This window comes from Carettochelys insculpta, chromosome 6, assembly GCF_033958435.1.
Source record: "Carettochelys insculpta isolate YL-2023 chromosome 6, ASM3395843v1, whole genome shotgun sequence".
NCBI lineage: Eukaryota > Metazoa > Chordata > Testudines > Carettochelyidae > Carettochelys > Carettochelys insculpta.
In genome coordinates, this window is record NC_134142.1 from 88,235,588 (window position 1) to 88,253,697 (window position 18,110).

At 44.8% G+C, this 18,110-nt stretch overlaps 1 protein-coding gene across 3 annotated transcripts in view; it reads left to right on the forward strand.

Moving 5' to 3' along the window:
* TTC17 (tetratricopeptide repeat domain 17) overlaps nt 1-18,110 on the forward strand; it is a 92,595-nt gene that overhangs the window by 60,593 nt on the left and 13,892 nt on the right. For all 3 annotated transcript variants that reach the window (XM_074997513.1, XM_074997514.1, XM_074997515.1), the window contains 6 exons: nt 999-1,164; nt 4,860-4,980; nt 6,695-6,854; nt 7,586-7,669; nt 12,797-12,916; nt 15,951-16,094. In XM_074997513.1, coding sequence (XP_074853614.1) covers nt 999-1,164; nt 4,860-4,980; nt 6,695-6,854; nt 7,586-7,669; nt 12,797-12,916; nt 15,951-16,094 — 795 coding nt within the window. The remainder of the gene's footprint in view (nt 1-998; nt 1,165-4,859; nt 4,981-6,694; nt 6,855-7,585; nt 7,670-12,796; nt 12,917-15,950; nt 16,095-18,110) is intronic.

Below are 18,110 nucleotides of genomic sequence, written 5' to 3' on the forward strand. Positions count from 1 at the left end.
GTCTCTTTCACCAACAGAAGTTAGTCCAATAAAAGGTTTTCATCCACATGTCTCACCTATACTGGGACAATAACATGATATATGTTAATAAACAATTTATTTTTTAAAAAAGTCTTGCATGCATTGAAAAAGCTAAAAAACAAAATACTATTCTGCTTTAACTGGCCTTGGACTTTTATTCTAAATGGCAAATTAGTTTTAAAGAGAGGGTCCAATAGTCAGTAAAAGTTATACTTAATGTGAAGATGCCTGTTGTCCATTTTGGTGGTGTTAGGACCAGAACACTAAGGAAAGTGATCCAATTCTGTCGCTATTAAATGGACAGCCTCTCTTACGTTAGAGGATACAGCTGTGTACAGTAGAACCCTGAGATATGTACAACTTGAGTGCACGTATCTTGGTTTACTGCAACTCTGAGTGACCGGGAGCAGGCTTTGGTCAGTTTCCTGGCAGGCAGCCCAGAGCCAGGCACCAGGTCCCCACCACTGAGAGGAGCAGGGAAACTGACCAGGACTGCTGCAGTGCTCTGTTTCTCAGCTCCTGTGAGTGACAGGCAACCAGGAGACTGACTCTCAGCTGCTGCCACTGATGAGAGTGGGGAAAGGGCTCCTGTTAGGGGCAGCAGCCTGACTCTTGGTGCCCCTGACAGGAGCAGTTTCCCAGCTCCTGTCAGGGGTGACTAGAGTTAAGCTGCTGCCCCTAACAAGAGTGGGGAAACTGACCAGTGCAACAGCGCTGATCAGTTTTCCCTCTCCTGTGAGCAGTGGGCAGCCCAGCGCCAGGCTCTTGGCTGCCCTCCACTAACAGGAGACAGAAAACTGACCAGTGCTGCTACGCTGGTCAGTTTCCTGGCTCCCCCTAGTTACACGAAATTTGACTGACGTGGGTGTGTGCAAGAACACAACCTCTGTGTATCTTTGGGTTTTTATGTATGTACTTCATGTGTAAAGTATAGTATAATTTGTCACAGGTACCACAACAGTGTTGTTCTTTTGTAGATCACATTCCAGGTCAAACGACTGAAGAAACCAAAAGCAGAAAGCTTGGATCTTCAGGAGCCACCTGGGAGAAATGGAGAAGATGGGGTTAATGTAGAAGATGAAAATCTTTACCAGATGGCGCTGGAGATCAGTGGCCCAAAGATACCGTCCCCTGGACCACCAGGTAAATTACTATTTTCAGAGAAGGCAAGTCCTTCAATGCCACACATTCTATTGTATTAATACATCAAATGGATAATAGTGAAAGTTTATAGAAGTATATTTCAGTCTGTTCAAGTAAGTGGCACATTTAGAATTGTATTCCATAAACATTCTCCTAGGAGCGCCTATTTCTAAACACAGGTTGAACCTCCCTCTTCCGGCACCCTTGGACCTGGCTAGTGCCAGATGAGAGAATTTGCTGGACCACAAGAGATCAGTATTGTTTAGCATGTAACCAACACTTCCACTGCTTACTCTACCTTTTAGAAGACATTTAGGTATAAGTTACAGCTAAATAACAAACGCCGAGAGTGGCTGTAAACAACTTTCTGGGACTACGGACAGGTTGGCCACACCCATGATAAGTAGTCATCCAGCTAACTAAAACAATGCAAGATTACGGATGTTGCCAGATGACACTGTTCTGAATTAGAGAGGTTCAACCTGTAGTACGGTCTAACTGTGTTATGCGTAGCATCTTTCACTTCTACTGTTTCCCAAAACACTTTCGGGGTAAAATGAAAAATAGAAGGAGAGGTATTGATAGGAGTAGTAGTATGGGAGGAAAGATGTTTTAGGAAAATATTTCAATGAAGACAAAGAAATAATGAGGCAGAGAAGTGAGTAGTAATATTTACTGGGTGCCATTGAGGTGCATAGCATTTTTGTATGTGCAGATATCACGGCCGCAGACACTGTCAGATAAATGAACAATCCCTGCCACCAGGAATTATTACTGAGAGACAAAAATCAAATGCGGGCCCAGTCGCAAAGCGGTGTTGAGTTTTTATTCGTACTATGTTTTCTTTGGTGATGGCCTGATATGGCAGAAGTTGCAGAAGACTTACACCAACTGAGATAAAGTACGGTGAAGAGAGAGCCAAAAATCTGTGCAAGGGAGCAGAGAGGAAATGCATGAGGAGAATAGAACCAAGGTCTGTAAGATAGGCTTGACCCAAGTGTGAAGGTGTACACCACCCCAGGAGGCATCAGTGGCATTCTGTACAAACTGGAAATTGAAGAGCCCGCAGCTCAGGGTTGTCATGAAGGAGAGAATCCACATAATCAAGTCAAAAGAAGGTATGGATGAGGATTTCAGCAGACCTGGAGTCCTAGATAGCATTGTATTTGAGTGATGTTGTAGAGTTAATGCTAGACACATTGATGTGTTTGTTTGGTTTTTTTAAGCAAAGGTCGCTTATTCCAAAAAATTTTAGTATGTGACCATTAAAAGGTGGAATTGGCTGGGTGTGTGAGGTGCTCAGCTACAGTCTTGAAGGTTGAGAGTGTGAGTTTCACTCAATCTTAGACTTAATAGGCCACTTCCAGTTCACCCAGCTGCAAATCCACTACTCATGTTTATGGATGTGGATACAAAATTTGTGTGTAGAATCCTGCAAATGTGCTGATATCTTATATCTGCAGATCATTTTTGTAGATGCAGATACCTAAAATTCTGCAGAAATACAAAACTAGTATCTGATCTCTTGGAGTTGGACATCAAAGCGGTTGCACTTGATGCTGGGCCCATTGCTCCCAGGTCAGTGTATGGTTCTCTGTAAAACTGGCATTTGTGGACCACATCACGCAAAGGGAGGGATAGCTCAGTGGTTTGAGCATTGGCCTTGTAAACCCAGGGTTGTGAGTTCAATCCTGAAGGAGGCCATTTAGGGGTCTGGAGCAAATAGATTAAAAAAAAATCTGTCAGGGATGGTGCTTGGTCCTGCCAAGAGGGTGGGGGACTGGACTCAGTGACCTCCCAGGGTCCCTTCCAGCGCTGTGAGATGAGTATCTCCATATATGCAATGAGGTATTGGTTCACAGAAACTTTCTGACTTTGTCCAATGGCAATGGATTTGATCTTGTGACATAGGAGGTCATTTTGCAGTTTGAAGGTTCTAATGTGCATCTTTTAGTATGCTCCCATTTTAGCAGGTAGATTACTTGGATTTGTTTAATACTTAAACAGTAGAAAAAACAAGTAAAAGATTACTTGATGCTATGCAGGTTGGAAGTTGGATTGTACCTGTGTCCTTATACCCTCCCCTATTGCTGAGCTCAGAAATATTATCTAGCTGTCTTGGTCTTAAGTATTCAGATGTCCTGTGTTGCTATAGTTTCTGAGCATCTCTTGTTCTTTAATGTATTTATCTTCTCGGTACTCCTTTGAGCTCTCCCCATTATATAGATGGAGAACTGAACCACAGAGGGACAAAGTGACATGAGCAAGGTCACACTGGAAGTCTCTACTAAAAACAGGGAAACAAGCTCAGATATCCCAGGTCCCAGTCTAGTTCCCTAACCAGTAGACCACCCTTCTTCTCTGTTGTCATTCCTCAGTTAGAAGATCACCACCAGCAGGGAAGCTTAGAGTGATCGTATGAACTTCTGAGGACTTAAGAGTGAAACACGTTCCATAGTACTGACATGCTGAAGAAAGTATCACGCTTTCCCAGTGACACATTGAGAGCAACTTCCTTTAAAGGATCTCTATTCACAGTGTGTTTTTCCAGAGATGGTATAATAGATTTATTTTAATTTTGCCAAAATAGAGTGAACGTGTTTTTATGGGAGGGTAGATGGTGAAATTTGGATCCAAATAGAGAGAAAAAAATAAAGTAGAAATAGTTCCTAGGCAGCCTGTTTAGCTGTTTGCTTGCTTTTTTCACTATGTAGTAGTATTGATGTTTATCATTAGACCCATAAAAGGCCAACATAGTTATCCACTTGCTGAGCTATTTATTGGCCTAAATATTTTTTCCCTTCCTTTGAAAATTCCACATGATAGTATTGACTGGTGATTAAAACAGGAAATGTGAAATCTTAGGGTCTGATCCACATTACACTGAAGTTAGTGGAAAGACTTATGGGGCTTTGTCCCATTTGCCTTAGTCCTTGCTTTTGTCCATAGTTATACAAAAGAGCAGTGGCAGTTATCTTTCTGTTTACCCACTTGTAAAATGGAAAGAATATTTACCAGCCAAATAAGATGATCCAAGGTTTAATGTCTTAATAGTTTGTAAATTGCTCTTAGCTCCACAAGTAAGGCTCTGTGAAAATTATCTATCATGCTCAATCACAGTCATTCCCTGAAAAATACTGACATTATTACGTCTCACCCTGAAACAAGAACAGAGACTGTAATAATCAAAAAGTATGTGCATTGGCTCTGGAAGTAAATGCTGAACTGACAAGGAAAGCTCAGACCCACCTTAGCAGTATTTTCTGCTTCAAAATTTACCTAAAGCAACTCTTAAGTACAGAAATGCAGTTAACGTTTTGCTTTTTCTGTGTGTGTAATCCAGAGAATTTTCCTTAAACTACAGACGTGGAAAGCTATTAAATAAAAAGGCTTTTAAACATACACATTGCCACTGTCATATCCTGTTTAGGCTCTGATCCTGCAATCAGACCACCATAGAGACACCTCTGGGTTCCACGCAGATATGGGACTCTTCTCACAGGGATTCAATTGCGGGATTGGGACTTAACTCTTTGGGGTGGGGAATACTTCCCATGCTTCTCCATGTGTAACGAGCAGTGTAAATTTGATGCATTATACATCTTTGAAAATTAATCTTTGTAGCTTGTTTTGGAGGGTTTGGTTTTGGTTTGGTTTGTTCTTAAAGTATTTCTTGTATTACTGCTTCTTTCTAGGGAAAAGGCGTGACTATCGCAGCTTGGGATGGCCGAGTCCTGATGAGTGCTTGAAACTTCGCAGGGTGGAATTCACTGCTGTAGCCAGCACATGGCTAGCTGTTTCTGCTAAAAATATTGAGTGAGTATCATGCATGGGACCTGAATTAAGCAATCAGGGTAGGGTTTACTGCAAGGCCTTCTTATGTACATTTGCCAAAGATCTTAATGGCCTGCTAATGCAGATGGCAATTCTGTTATGACTTCAGCCAATTTTGATATCACCTCTATTGTAGGGAGGTGAGTTTCTAAGATGGAATCAACAGCAGGGCTGGGGACTGTGACAGCGACTTTGATCATTCATTTGAGGGTGTCTGACCCAATTGGCCACCCACAATAACAGTTTAGGGTGGTGTTGGATCCTCCGTTATCTTAGATAATGTCATAGTAGCAATGAACGGGGTGGCTATTTTCTGTCTGTGGTTGGCAAAGACCTCTTCTCTCAAATACAAACCATGTTACTGTTATCCCTCCCTTTGTCAGCTCAGTAGCATTACACATGGGCTCTTCCTTAAATCCTTTATCATGCAGAATTCTGCAACCAGTTATATTTGGGCTGCCAGCAGTTTCCAGATGGTGATTAGGGCCTCAGAGAGTGCTGGGTGTGAGTGATAGTGTTGTAGGTGTTGTCAGTGGAGATGCTGAGTAAGAGCCCAATGACATAAGAGAGAACAGGCTGTCTTCAGGTCAGTCTCCAGCAGGACCTTCAGCTCTGAAATTTAATCTTGGTCTCAACCTGTTGACGTTCAGGGTTTGCTGCAAAGTTCATCTCTTTGCTAGGGCTTTGGGGAAGGGCTGTGGGTTTGCATGTTTTTTTTTCTTGGTTCACTAAATGGTTAATGTTTGTTTATGTTCTGCTTTTGTGAAGATGTATTATTTAAGTCAAAATAAATAGACTGTTTCCCTTCCTCTTTTCTCATCGCTTTCTAATCTATAGAGTAATATGGTAAGTCCCCTTCATACTTGCAACCTGCTCAGAAGAGAATATAAACTTATTGGTTAAGCAACCGTAGAACCATGAGCTGTCTTGGATTTGGAAGCCTGCAGTAACTATGGCAAGCACTGAACCAGTCTTGGGTGGATGGGTTGCATGATGTGTATAATCATACAGGTCTGATAGGCTAATGGAAAAACTATCTATCTGCCTCCATCCTTGGTAACTTAAGTTAGCTCTGCTGCTGTAAGGAAATTCACTTGAGCTTAACAGCCACTGCTGAAGAAGAGCTCTTCATGAGCTCAAAAACTTGTCTGGCTCACCAACAGAAGAGGAGGTCAATAATAGACATAATCTCACTCATCTTGTTTCTCTACCATTCCATTATCATAAAACTGGAAGGGACCTCAAGAGGTCATTGCACCCAGTCTCCTGCCCTAACAGCAGGACCAAGTACCATTTAGACCATCCCTGATAGATGTCTATCCAACCTGCTTTTAAATATCTCAATTGATGGAGATTCCACAGCCTCCCTAGGTAATTTATTCGAATATTTAAACACCGTGACAGTTAAGAAGTTTTGCCTAATGTCCAACCTAAACCTCCCTTGCTGCGGTTGAATAAATTACGCAGTCTAATAAGAAAGACAATCAGCTGCAGTAGGTTAGCAAAGAAGGCTGATGTTTTAGAATTTTGTCTACAGAGTAAAGGTCAAATTCCTCCTGTTTTGGCCATGAGGCTCTGCCAGCATCCAAACAAAACTTACCAACTAGAGAAGCTGCTTTTGAAAATTGGCTCCTTCCTCTCCTCCTGACCAGGAGGTTCTGTACATGACTTAGAACTTGTTTTCCTTCCTCTCCAGCATTACAGAGCACATTGATTTTGCCACACAGCTGCAAGAACCAGCCATGGAGCCTCTTTGCAACCCCAATCTTCCTGCCAGTATGCATACCTTGGATCATCTGCAAGGGGTCTCCAGTCGGGCAAGCTTGCATTACACTGGAGAGAATCAATTGAAAGAGGTACGCTTCTGTTTCCACACAGCTGTTTGGAACTGTCTAAGGATAAGGATCAAAAGAGTTAGATTTATGTAAAGAATAGGATGATTGAGAGGGTTAGGCTAACAAACCTCTCTAATTCACTGTTCAAGGGAAGTAACACATGAGCAAACTTCTGACTGTCTAATATGTATTGAGCAGCCTGCGTGATCTCACTTCATTTCTAAGTAGATCAGAGGCCATATTATTAATTCTCTTGTTGTTTTTCTAAATTAAATAGATGAGAATCAAATGATGCCTGGAAACTGAGCTGTCTCCTCCACCTAGAAGTGGTCCCTCTAGGACACATTGGAGAGGAAATTTGTCTAGCTGCTGCCACCAAGGCTGTACCTATTCTGTGGATAAACAGTGACTGGAGCAGTCAGTCTGGCATCTTTTTCCAGCAACAAAATTATTTAAAGAAAGCTTGCCATATATGTTGCGCAGATTCATGAAATACTGAATCCGTCTCTTGTCTATTTTTCCACATTTTGGCATTGTACTTCAGGGGCCTACTTTCACTGGTAGCTATCACGCTTTTAGTGTACACAAAAGTCCCCAGATATGCAGGCAACATGGAGTGCCTCTTAGGGAAGAGATTAGCTCTTTTCTGGGAGACAGAATCAAATTTTAGAAGCCGTTTACTTACCTGTGTTTCCTTGATTTCGTCTTGTCAGTTTCCACCTTGTAAACACCTGTGTTTTCCTTCTCCCTAGGTATTACAGAATCTTGGCAAAGATCAGTATTCACCGCAGTCATTGGAACAAGTTGGAACACGAATAGCCAAAGTTTTGGAAAAGGTATGTGTGTGAGAAACAAATAAAATTGCAGCAGGGTCTTAATGTCCTCTACTTACCTGACAGGCCACCTTTAGGACTGTCTGACTAGAAACTTAGTCTAGGACCATAGTGATACTAGATGATCGTTCCCTGCAATTGCTTGTAAAATGTTTTTGACACACATTCTGTGCTTATATGACATGAGGTGGATCCATTCGATCTCTGTGCATATCTTTTCAATAAAATAATGTATAAAGTTCTTCGGCATCCCACTCATGACCTCATGCATGTACTGAGCAGCAGTGGTTGTGATACTTTAGTCTTCGAGTGATTTCTCCTGTGCAATCTAGTATGTACACAGTAATCCAAAGACTTTTCCCTAACAGTACCCTTCCGGTCAGCCGTGGAGTCCCCTGTGGTGACGTTTCCCTGACATCACATACATACCCCTGTTGCCCTCCCCCACCCCCCGACTCAGTTTTTTCCACCAGTCATGGCCATTGAAGCTTCTAACTTGTGTTCACAGGTGCTAGTCCTTAGCTTTAGAGACATTAACTCTTCACAAATTCTTTGTAGTAAATATTAGAGTTATTAGATTGTTAGTAGTAGTTAGGTGAGGAGGTTCCTCTCCCATTGTTCGCCCTGCCAGGACATGCAGCAGCCTCAGAGGTTCAAGCAGTGTTTGGAGTGTGAAAAGCACATGCCCAAAGGTGGTTGCTTTAATAGTTTTTGAAGAAGACTACTGTAAGATAAGTTTTGTATCTGCAGGGAGTTAATTCCAGGACATAGTGAGAGAGGTACTAACTCAGGGGTCAGCAACCTTTTTGGCTTCCGAGTTGCATGCAGCTCTGTAAGGACTTTTGTGGCTCCTGATGGTATAATTGCAAAGTTAAAAAAATAAATAAATAAATAAACAAACAAACAAATAATCAGGAGTGTTGTTTTTTTTTCCAACGAACAGGTAAACTATATGCGATCTCAAAACACTGGATAATTCCCTTTAGCATCCTCCAGAGAGAGAGAGAGAGAGAAGTTTGAGGAGTGAAAGTTGGGAAGACAGTGGTACAAACACAGATGTAAAGTGTGAAGAAATAGAATATGTACAAAGCTTGTGAACATCACATATTACATTACAAATCATTTTGTGCGCTCTGCTCTGAAAAGGTTATAGAAGTATAGTTTGACGTTATTTATTAAGGACTGTCTTGTATTCAAATTGCGGCTTTTGATTACTGAGTTTTTTACCAAACTGGAAAAAATGGCTCTTGCTATTTTTAGTCACTGACCCCTGGACTTGGCAGCTTAAACTTCTCTTTTATGGAATCTGCATTTAGGCCTCAACCACATGTGACTGCAACTTTGTTGGGGAACAACATGCCAGCTTCAGTGCAGGAACCTTCAACACAGTGCTGAGTCAAAAAAAGGAAGAGAGAAGGAGGCCATTCCTTCTCCAGGAGGCCTAGAAAGGCCACAGAGGCAGCCCGCGCTGCACCTGGCATTCTCAGGCTGATATGTTCAGCCGCTGCACCATTGACTGGTGGTGAGTCTGTCAAGTCTGGTGGTGATAGATTTGATGGCACCAGTGGTCGTGGAGGAGGATTTTGACCTTCCCTCCATGTCAGACACATTCAAAGCTGCACGTGACCTCCATTGAGATAGCAGCACCAGCTCCATTGCAGGCTCTGCCATCTTCAGCTCCTGTGACACCGGTTCTGGTGCTGGCCCGCGCCCCTCCTCTGGCTACCATCCTGACAATAGTGAGGCCCTCAAGGGCATCTAGTTCGGCATCCCAAGCAACCTTTCAGGCCCTGGGACCCAATTCTGTGGCACCACTCCCAGGACCCCTCATTCCTCCACCACAAGCTCTAGCACCAGACTCCTGATGCCTCCCATGCTGCAGCCCCAGGGGAAGCCTGCAGCCATGTCTACCTATAATCACTCTCCCCAGTAGCAGTTGCTGGCACCATCAGGGATGGCCTCTTCCATGGTCAGTGTCAGAATACATCTCAGAGGTGGAGGTGGTAAGTCTAGTGTCCTGTAGTAGTTCTTTGAGTTCTTGCTCATATCTATTTGAGTTGCGGGGGTGTGCATGAGCAAGACGGTCGGAAAGATTTCCCAATCACTAGCCAGCTGGGTCGGCTCTGCAAGTGGCGCCTATGTGAAGCCTATATATGACCAAGCTAAGCCGACAGCCCGCAGTTGCTTTCTTACTGCCCATGGGGCTGTTCCTATTATGTGGCTGAGTACTTGTTGCTATGCCAGAGTTCCCTAACTTTCTGTGCAAATAACTTACAAATAGCTGTGTTTGCATAGCCATTGTTTCTGGCTCAGTTAATGTTAGGTAGTCATTAGGTAGAGAAGGTCTTTCTCTTTCTCCTACTGTTTTCCCTCCAGGGATTAAGGGAATCAAAAAGTCCCAAGACTTTAAACAATGCTGTGACTACTTAAAGTCCATGCTAACAAGCAACTCTCACAACTCCTGTCTTCGTTGTTTGGGTGAAGTTCATCAAACAGGTAAGTGCCATATTTGCAGGGATTTCAAGCCTCATGCTCATAAGGAGAGCAACTTTTGGCTCCAGCAACGCGTCATGGAGTTGGCACTTAAACTGCCCCAGCAAGGCTGTGCACCTCAGCACTGAAAAGGGGCATGACTTGCCCGAAACAGTGTGCCACCATTTTCACTCTCTGGTGCATGCCTTTAAGATGCCCAGTTTGGCAGCACCAACCCATCAATAGCAGCTTCATCAGCACAAAGGGTACCGGATGCTCCTGGAGCCCAAGATGCTGATGCCCTTGTGTCACATGCACCAAGCCCTATCCCCTTTGACTCACCCAGAGGTGGTCCGGTGCCAGTTTGTCCTTCATCAACACCAAATACATACCAGGTGGCGTGGGGACTCATAGAAATGGTGAGCTCCCCTGCATGTACTGAGGCCCCTTACCCTTGGCAAATGTCCAGGGGTAAGCCTGCGCTTCTGTCCAAGTGCTATTACCAGCAGTCTCAGGCCCACTCTGAGTCTCAGCCTGATACATCCTCTTTCTCTGTCCTGCTTGATGCCAGCCTGTTCATGATCCAGGGCTTCTGCTGCGGGTGCATGCGAATCTGGCTCTTTGGCACACTGTTTCCCACACCAATGTTTGGCACCAGGCCTCGTTAGTCCCATTGCTATCCCCTCAATGCTTGTCTTCAGGCTCCGGAATTCATTCATCTCTGCCTTGTCCTGCAGCAGCTCAGGATGGGCCTCAACTTCATTCCTACTCTGGGACTCCATCCCATTCCCCACTCCCGTCTGGTGGGTTGGGCTCTCAGCGTCTGCCCTCTGCAGCATGAAAGGCTTTACCTCCTTAGCATTCCTGCTCTCTGCACAGCTCTTGCACTCAATACAGTTCCTGGCACCAGCCCAGCAACAGTCCTACTCTTGGTGCCTCAGTAGTTCTTGGCACTGATCTGGGCACCGCTGTCACACCCAGCACTGCTCCCTGTCCTAGCACAAGACAACTTCTCTTCCTGTCTTGTCGTGGTACCACTCTGCTGTATGACACCACTGTTCTTAGCACCCTTTGCCACTGCACCGGTCCCACTCTCCTTGCTGCTCTTGCTCACCTTGTCAATCCCACAAGACCACATACACTAACCTGGACATTGGCCACGCTCCTCCGGGAATTGCCCCTCCTTGGTCTTCCTGTTCAGCCTCTCCTGCTTCACTCTACCTCTGTCCCGCAGATGCTAGACTACCTTGTTTCCATGAAGCAGCAAGGCCTTGCGTATTCCTGTTTTTGTGCACCTTATGGTAGGGCATTTCCTCAAGGACATGGACCAACTTCACCCACCAGTTTGCTGACCAGTCCCAGCTTGGGACCTTAACCCAGTACTCTGGATGCTTATGGGCACCTCTACCCTCCACACACTTTGAACCTCTTGCCACTTGTTCTCTCCTCTACCTCTCCTGGAAAGTGGACTTCCTGGTGCCTATCACCTCTGCCAGAAGGGTGTCCACGCTCTGAGCCCTCATGTCAGCACCCCTGTACATGCTGTTTCATAAGGATGAGATCCAGCTCTGTTGTCACCTGGCTTTCCTGCTGAAGGTGGTCCAGATTCCATGTTAGGACACCTTCCTGCCTGTTTTCTATTCTAAACCTCATAGCTCCTAGCAGAAGCAATAGCTGCATTCAATGTGAAACGGGGGCTTGCCTTCAATGTTGACCAGACCAAGCTCTTCCATAAGACCACACAGCTCTTCATGTCATTGCTAAGCATATGCAGGGACTCTCTGTTTCATTAGACAGTATCTCTTCCCAGATCATGTCCTGTATCTGGGCGTGTTATGACCTCGCAAAAGCTTCCCCATGGCCTGTTACGGTGCACTTTATGCGAGCTGAGACCTCCTCATCTGCCTTTCTAATGTATGTGCCTCTCCAGGAAATCTGTTGTGAAAGTATGCACAGAGGACTATACAGCAGCACGTCTCACTTTGCTGTTGTGCAGCAATCCAAATGAGATGAAGCCTTCGGGACTGCTCAGCCACACATTGACTCTGATCTTTCCTCCTGACTTTAGCTTGGGAATCACCTAACTCAAACAGATATGAGCAAGCACTTGAAGAGAAAACGGTTACTCACCGTTGTAACAGTTGTTCTTCAAGATGGGTTGCTTATATCTATTCAAAACTCACCCTCTTGCCCTCTGTGAGAGTGGAAGGCAAGAAGAAACTGAGGGGTGCCAGGTCAGTTGAGTCATATATAGGATTCGCATAGGTGCCACTCCAGGTGGCTCTCCGGCTGAGCACCTGGTAATTGCTAGGGAAAGCTTTCTGACAGATGTGCACTTGTGTGCACTGAACTCAAATATATATAAGCAAAACATCTCAAAGAACAACAGTTACAATGGTGAGGAACCGCTTTTTGCAGAAGCAGCCATAAATTTTCAGGCTTTTGATTTTGCATCCTAAATAACTTAGCTGTTTTGTATGTCTCATTATTAGGTAACAAACATGTTTGCTGACTTTTGTAAAGGTACATTGTTTAATCTTTAAATGAAGGATATTGGTTATGGATCTGTGGGAGTATAGAGAGAGGAGGTGGGATTCAGAGACAGTTTTGTACAGCTTTATGTAATTTTTTTCCTCCCTGCTGAATTGTTTTTTCCAGAATCAAACTTCCTGGGTGCTCTCCAGCATGGCAGCTCTCTACTGGAGGGTGAAAGGTCAAGGGAAGAAAGCAATAGACTGTCTGCGACAGGCCTTGCATTATGCCCCATATCACATGAAGGTACGTACAACACTGTTCTGTGCTAAGATGAAATGCTAGCAGCTCTTCCCCTGTTGTGGCTCATATGTAGCCAACTAATGAGTTCTCATCAGTTGGCTGTCATCAACTCAAGTCAGTGTAAATGTCAAATACCAAGGCACTGACCTAGAATATTGGCCAGTCCTAGTGAAGATCCTAAAGGTTGTTGTTCACCTCTTTCATATGAGCTGTATTTTTATCCACCTGCAGAAGATGGTTATAAGTCTCTCTGAGCCTGCAAAGGCAGGTGAATGCCCTTCAAGGCTGATGTGGTTGTTAATAAATGACAGGCAGGCTATTAATACGTACACGAATCCCTTGATCATATGGAGTTGCCTTAGTTGTTGAATTTTTGTAGGCATGCTAAAGTAGGAATTTGTTGTTTCTGCCACATAGGAATTAGTTGATATGTTCTAGCAAGACACTAGTGCTTAATGCTTCTATAGCACTTGCCATCTACAAGAAGTTCTGTCTCCATTGAGGAGGTTGTTTAAAGTCATTAGCCACTCTTTACAGCTATGGAAATTGAGGCATAGAGTGGGAAAGGGACTTACCCAGCGCTATACACCAAGTCCATGACAGCTGGGGATAGAACCGAAAAGGAAATAAAAAGAAGGATTTTGTCATTCAAGCATTGGATCGGAACTCGGGAGATAGTTTAGTTTGTGTCCAGCTCCCTGTCCCAAGTGCGCTGTCCCTGACAGCACAGGATTTATTTGAGTTCCACCACATCTGTTCAGCTTCTGTAATTGTCTGTCTTTGCCATGCATCTCTTAAAGGAAAACGGGAACTGAAGATCGTGCAGGTTGAGTATCATCAACTCTTATTTATCTCCCCACTACTTTCTTTTTATTTAACTGTTTAAGACTCTTCAGAATTGGTCCATTAGCATTGTGTTTTGGAAGAGGGATTGGAGTAACGTTGACTGAACGATGTTAGCGCACACCAGCTTGGAAAGAACACAGGTCTGCGCTGCAGACCTATCTCCAGCAATTTCATGTCATTGCTCAACACCAGAATATTTTCCAGTCTCAGGACTTAACTTCCTATTTGAAGGTGCAGTTGTCCACAGAAAACATGTGGGCTTGGTCTGTTGAAATCCGGCTTGAAAACTCTGAGGCTTGGCACTGAATGAACAGCTTATTCAATATTTTGTTCTGTCTGCATGTATATCTCCATGCCTTATTTACAGCATATTATTCAAACCTTTTTCTGATTCCAGAATTGCCTTGTAGGTTTTTTTTTATGGCACTCCTCACTAAAGTATCTGAGTGCTTCACAGTCATTAATGAACTTTATCTTCACAGCACCCTCTGAGATGCAGTGGTACCAGCTCCATTTTAGCAATGGGGAGTGGAGATGCAGGAGACTAAATGTCAATGTCCATTAGTTTTGGGTGCCCAATATTAGATGTCTAGGACCTGATTTTCTAGAATACTTACCATTATATAGCAATTTATGTGGTCAGAGCACACCATTGATTTAATTTGCAACTCAGACCATTCATCTATTCTGCAAATAAGCCCCCACTCAGATGCCCAGATAATAGTCTAAAAATTAGTGACCACCTATGAAAATTGAGTTTATGCAACTTTCCCAACATTACATAGGAACTGTGTGCCAAAGGCAGTTCCCCAGGGTGTCATTCAGATGCGTTATGAATAAGACCATCTTTTCTCTTCCCAAAAATCTCGTCTCCTCATCACTCACCTTCTACAACATACTAGGTGGGGTCCTACAGTCTTCTTCAGGTAGATACATTGGAGGGTAGGGATAGGGTCCAGAGTGACCTACACAAATTGGAGGATTGGACCAAAAGAAAATTTGATAAAGTTAAACAAGGAAAAGTCCTGCACTTGGAATGGAAGAATCCCAGGCACTGTTACAGGATGGGGACCAGCTGGCTAAGTAGCAGTGCAGCAGAAAGGGACCTGGGGATTACAGTAGATGAGAGGATGAATGAGAGTCAACAGTGTGCGCTTGTAGCCAAGAAGGCCAATGGTATATTGGGGGTACATTAGGAGAAGCATTTTCAGCAAGTCTAGAGAAGTTATTATTCCCCTCTAACTCGGCTCTGGTGAGGCTTAATCTGGAGTATTGTGTGCAGTTCTGGGCCCCCAGTATAGAAAGGAGGTGGACACATTGGAGCCGGTTCAATAGAGGGCAACGAAAACAATTAAGGGGCTGGAGCACATGACCTACGAGGAGAGGCTGAGAGATTTTGCTTAATTTGTAGAAGAGAAGACTGAGGGGCAATTTGATTTCAGCCTTCAACTTCCTGAAAGGGGGCTCTAAAGAGGATGGAGAGAGACTTTTCTCAGTGGTGGCATATGGCAGAACAAGGAGCAATGGTCTGAAATTAGAGAGAGAGGTGTAGGTTGGATATTAGGAAAAACTGTTTCACCAGGAGGGTGGTGAAGCATGGGAAAGCGTTACTGAGAGAGGTGGTGGAATCTCCATCCCTCGAGGTTTTTCAGTCCCAGCTTGACATAGTCCTCGTTGGCATGATTTAGCTGGAGTTGATCCTACTTTATGCAGGGGGCTGGAGTAGATGACCTCCTGAGGTCCCTTCCAGCCCTAGAATTCTATGATACACAGTACTGATTTATCCTCAGAAGTTCTGTGGGGGGAAATAGTATGAGGTCATGTAGTTAAAGATTATATCATACATATGGTTAAGACGTACGAATTAGGAGTGCACAAGCAACCAGAAAATTGGCTATTTTTAACTTTTGAATGCGTAGTTAACAACCACAATGAATGTTCCTTTAACGTAAATTTTGTGTGTACTTACATGTAAAAATTACAGAAGTCTGGATTTGTACTGCTCAAGTCTAAACCCATGAGGAGGAAAATGGGAGTGATCCATCCGTCTGCAAGCAATAACCCAGTGGGAGGGAATAGATGGTAGAGCCCATCTGCCAGTAGCATTTGCTGCCCACTCCCTGATTCAGGGTCAGGGGGATGCAGTTGGTACTGCCCACTCCTTTAATACCTCTTGCTTTTCTCTTGTCAGGATGTGCCACTAATAAGCCTAGCGAACATCTTCCACAATGCAAAACTTTGGAATGATGCCATCATCGTCGCTACCATGGCAGTGGAAATAGCCCCACACTTTGTGGTTAATCATTTTACACTGGCTAATGTCTATGTAGCAATGGTGAGTAGCAGCTGCTAAATTCTCTCCCATCCCCAGATACAGCATAAAGCAGCTCTGAACAAAGGAGCAAGCTTAGAATTTCAGGGCTAGAAGAGCAGGAGGCTGGAAGTGGAGATGAGCAAGATTGAAAAAAGATTAATGTTCTTTCAAATATACTCATTGAATTATTCCAGAATCCACACTGATCATTTAATATTGTGTTGGGTACTGCATTTATAATGTGATAACACAATGCTATGGCTACAAGGCCTACTAACAGCATCAAACTGCAGATAATTCTGCTTCTTCAAGTTCGTGTGTATTCCAATGTAGGTGTGTGCGCACATACACATATTCAGTTGCCAGAAATTTTTTCCCCAGACAGTAGCCGTCGCGTCAGTGCAGTGCCCCCTGGAGTAGCGCCAATATATATGCATTATAGGCACCACCCGGTCCACCACCTGCTCGGTTACTTCTTGCTATGGTGTCGGTTGCTGGAACTCCCCTTCGCTCATGTGAGCAATCTTCCTAGTTAGCTGATAGCACTTAGATCTTATCTGTAAATAGTTCTAATTAAGTGTTAACTATTAAAACTGTGTAAACTATCAATAGTGCCATTGTTATTAGAGTAGTTTGTTAGGCCCCAAGAAAGGAGGTTGCCCCCTCTCCTCAAGGCCTCGGTGCCGGGGCATTCCAAGGTTGCGAAACGTCAAAGTCTGCGTTGACAGTGGGAAGCACATGCCAGAAACCGATCCGCATTTGACCTGCTTGAAGTACCTGAGCAAAAGTCACCAATGGGACCGCTGTCTTATCTGTAAGACCTTCATCCCAGGACCTTAAAGGACAGGGCTTAGTGCTTCAAAATCTTGATGGAGGCAGCTCCCCAGCCTGAAAAATCCCCGTCCACCGGACTGAGCAGATCTTCCTCTGTGCAGAGTGCACTGGCACCAGGCTTGGTCACTGCATTGATGAAGAAGGGAGCCCAGAACCCTGGTGAAGGGCCAGCACCTCAACCTTCTCGGAGGCACAAGTCTCAGTCCTCGGTGCCTCACAAAAAGAAAAGGCATGACGGGGGCCATTATTCTGCAGCGTGCAAGTGCTGGGAGAACTCCCAGGCAGTGTTGGAAGAGACGTGCCATGGGCAGAGCACAGAGGGTAGAGCATCTCTGCCGGTTTGGAAGTCCAGTTCTGGCTCCCTGCAGCTTCCATCAATGCTGGAGGCAGTCTGGGCTGTGCAGAGCTTCCTGCAGATCGTGACGCCCTTCTTGCTGCCGAGGAACTACACCCCCAAGGCAGGTGTCAGTTTGTCCTCTGTCAAGGGGCAAACCGTCCATGATGGCACACCCACCTACACTTCTGGATCCATTGGCAACTATGGCAATGGCACCATTCCAGACAGTTCTTATGCAGGCACCTTGGTCTTTGGTGTCAGAAGCCTCTAAGTTGGAGTCCAACTCCGACTTCTCCAGCTCAAGTGCTCATTCTTCTTCCAGATGGAGTCAATGCTTTGTGCTGGGACAGTGGCCACCAAACTGGCAGCCAGCCTCTCAGTTGCCATTCTGGACCCCAAGAGCATTCCACACAAGCCAGGGGCAGTTCATGCACCCTGTCCTGGGTTCAATCACTGGCCTCGGAGACCGGGGACGGACGGCCACACACACACACACACACACACACACACACACACCCCCACCCAACCCCCCATGTTTGACACAGTCACCTTGCTGGGATGGAACAGCTGTCTCTCACAGAACCATCTTCATTGGCATCATCGGTCATTTAGGCACTGGCGCCCTTACTACCATTGCTGGCTCTGGTGGTTTTGACACCTATTCTTTTGGTTCCTTCCATCATGGTCTGACCATGCTGGCTCCTGTTGGGCCTGGGGGGTTCCTGGTGACGTCGGCATCAGTGGCCCCTCCTCTCATGATGTGGGGTGTAACAGTGCCCTCTTTGGGCTTAGCATTGCACAGGCAGGCATCAGAGCTGTTCCCCTCTCATCGGAAGGTGGTTGCATCGGATCTGTTGGGAGTCATA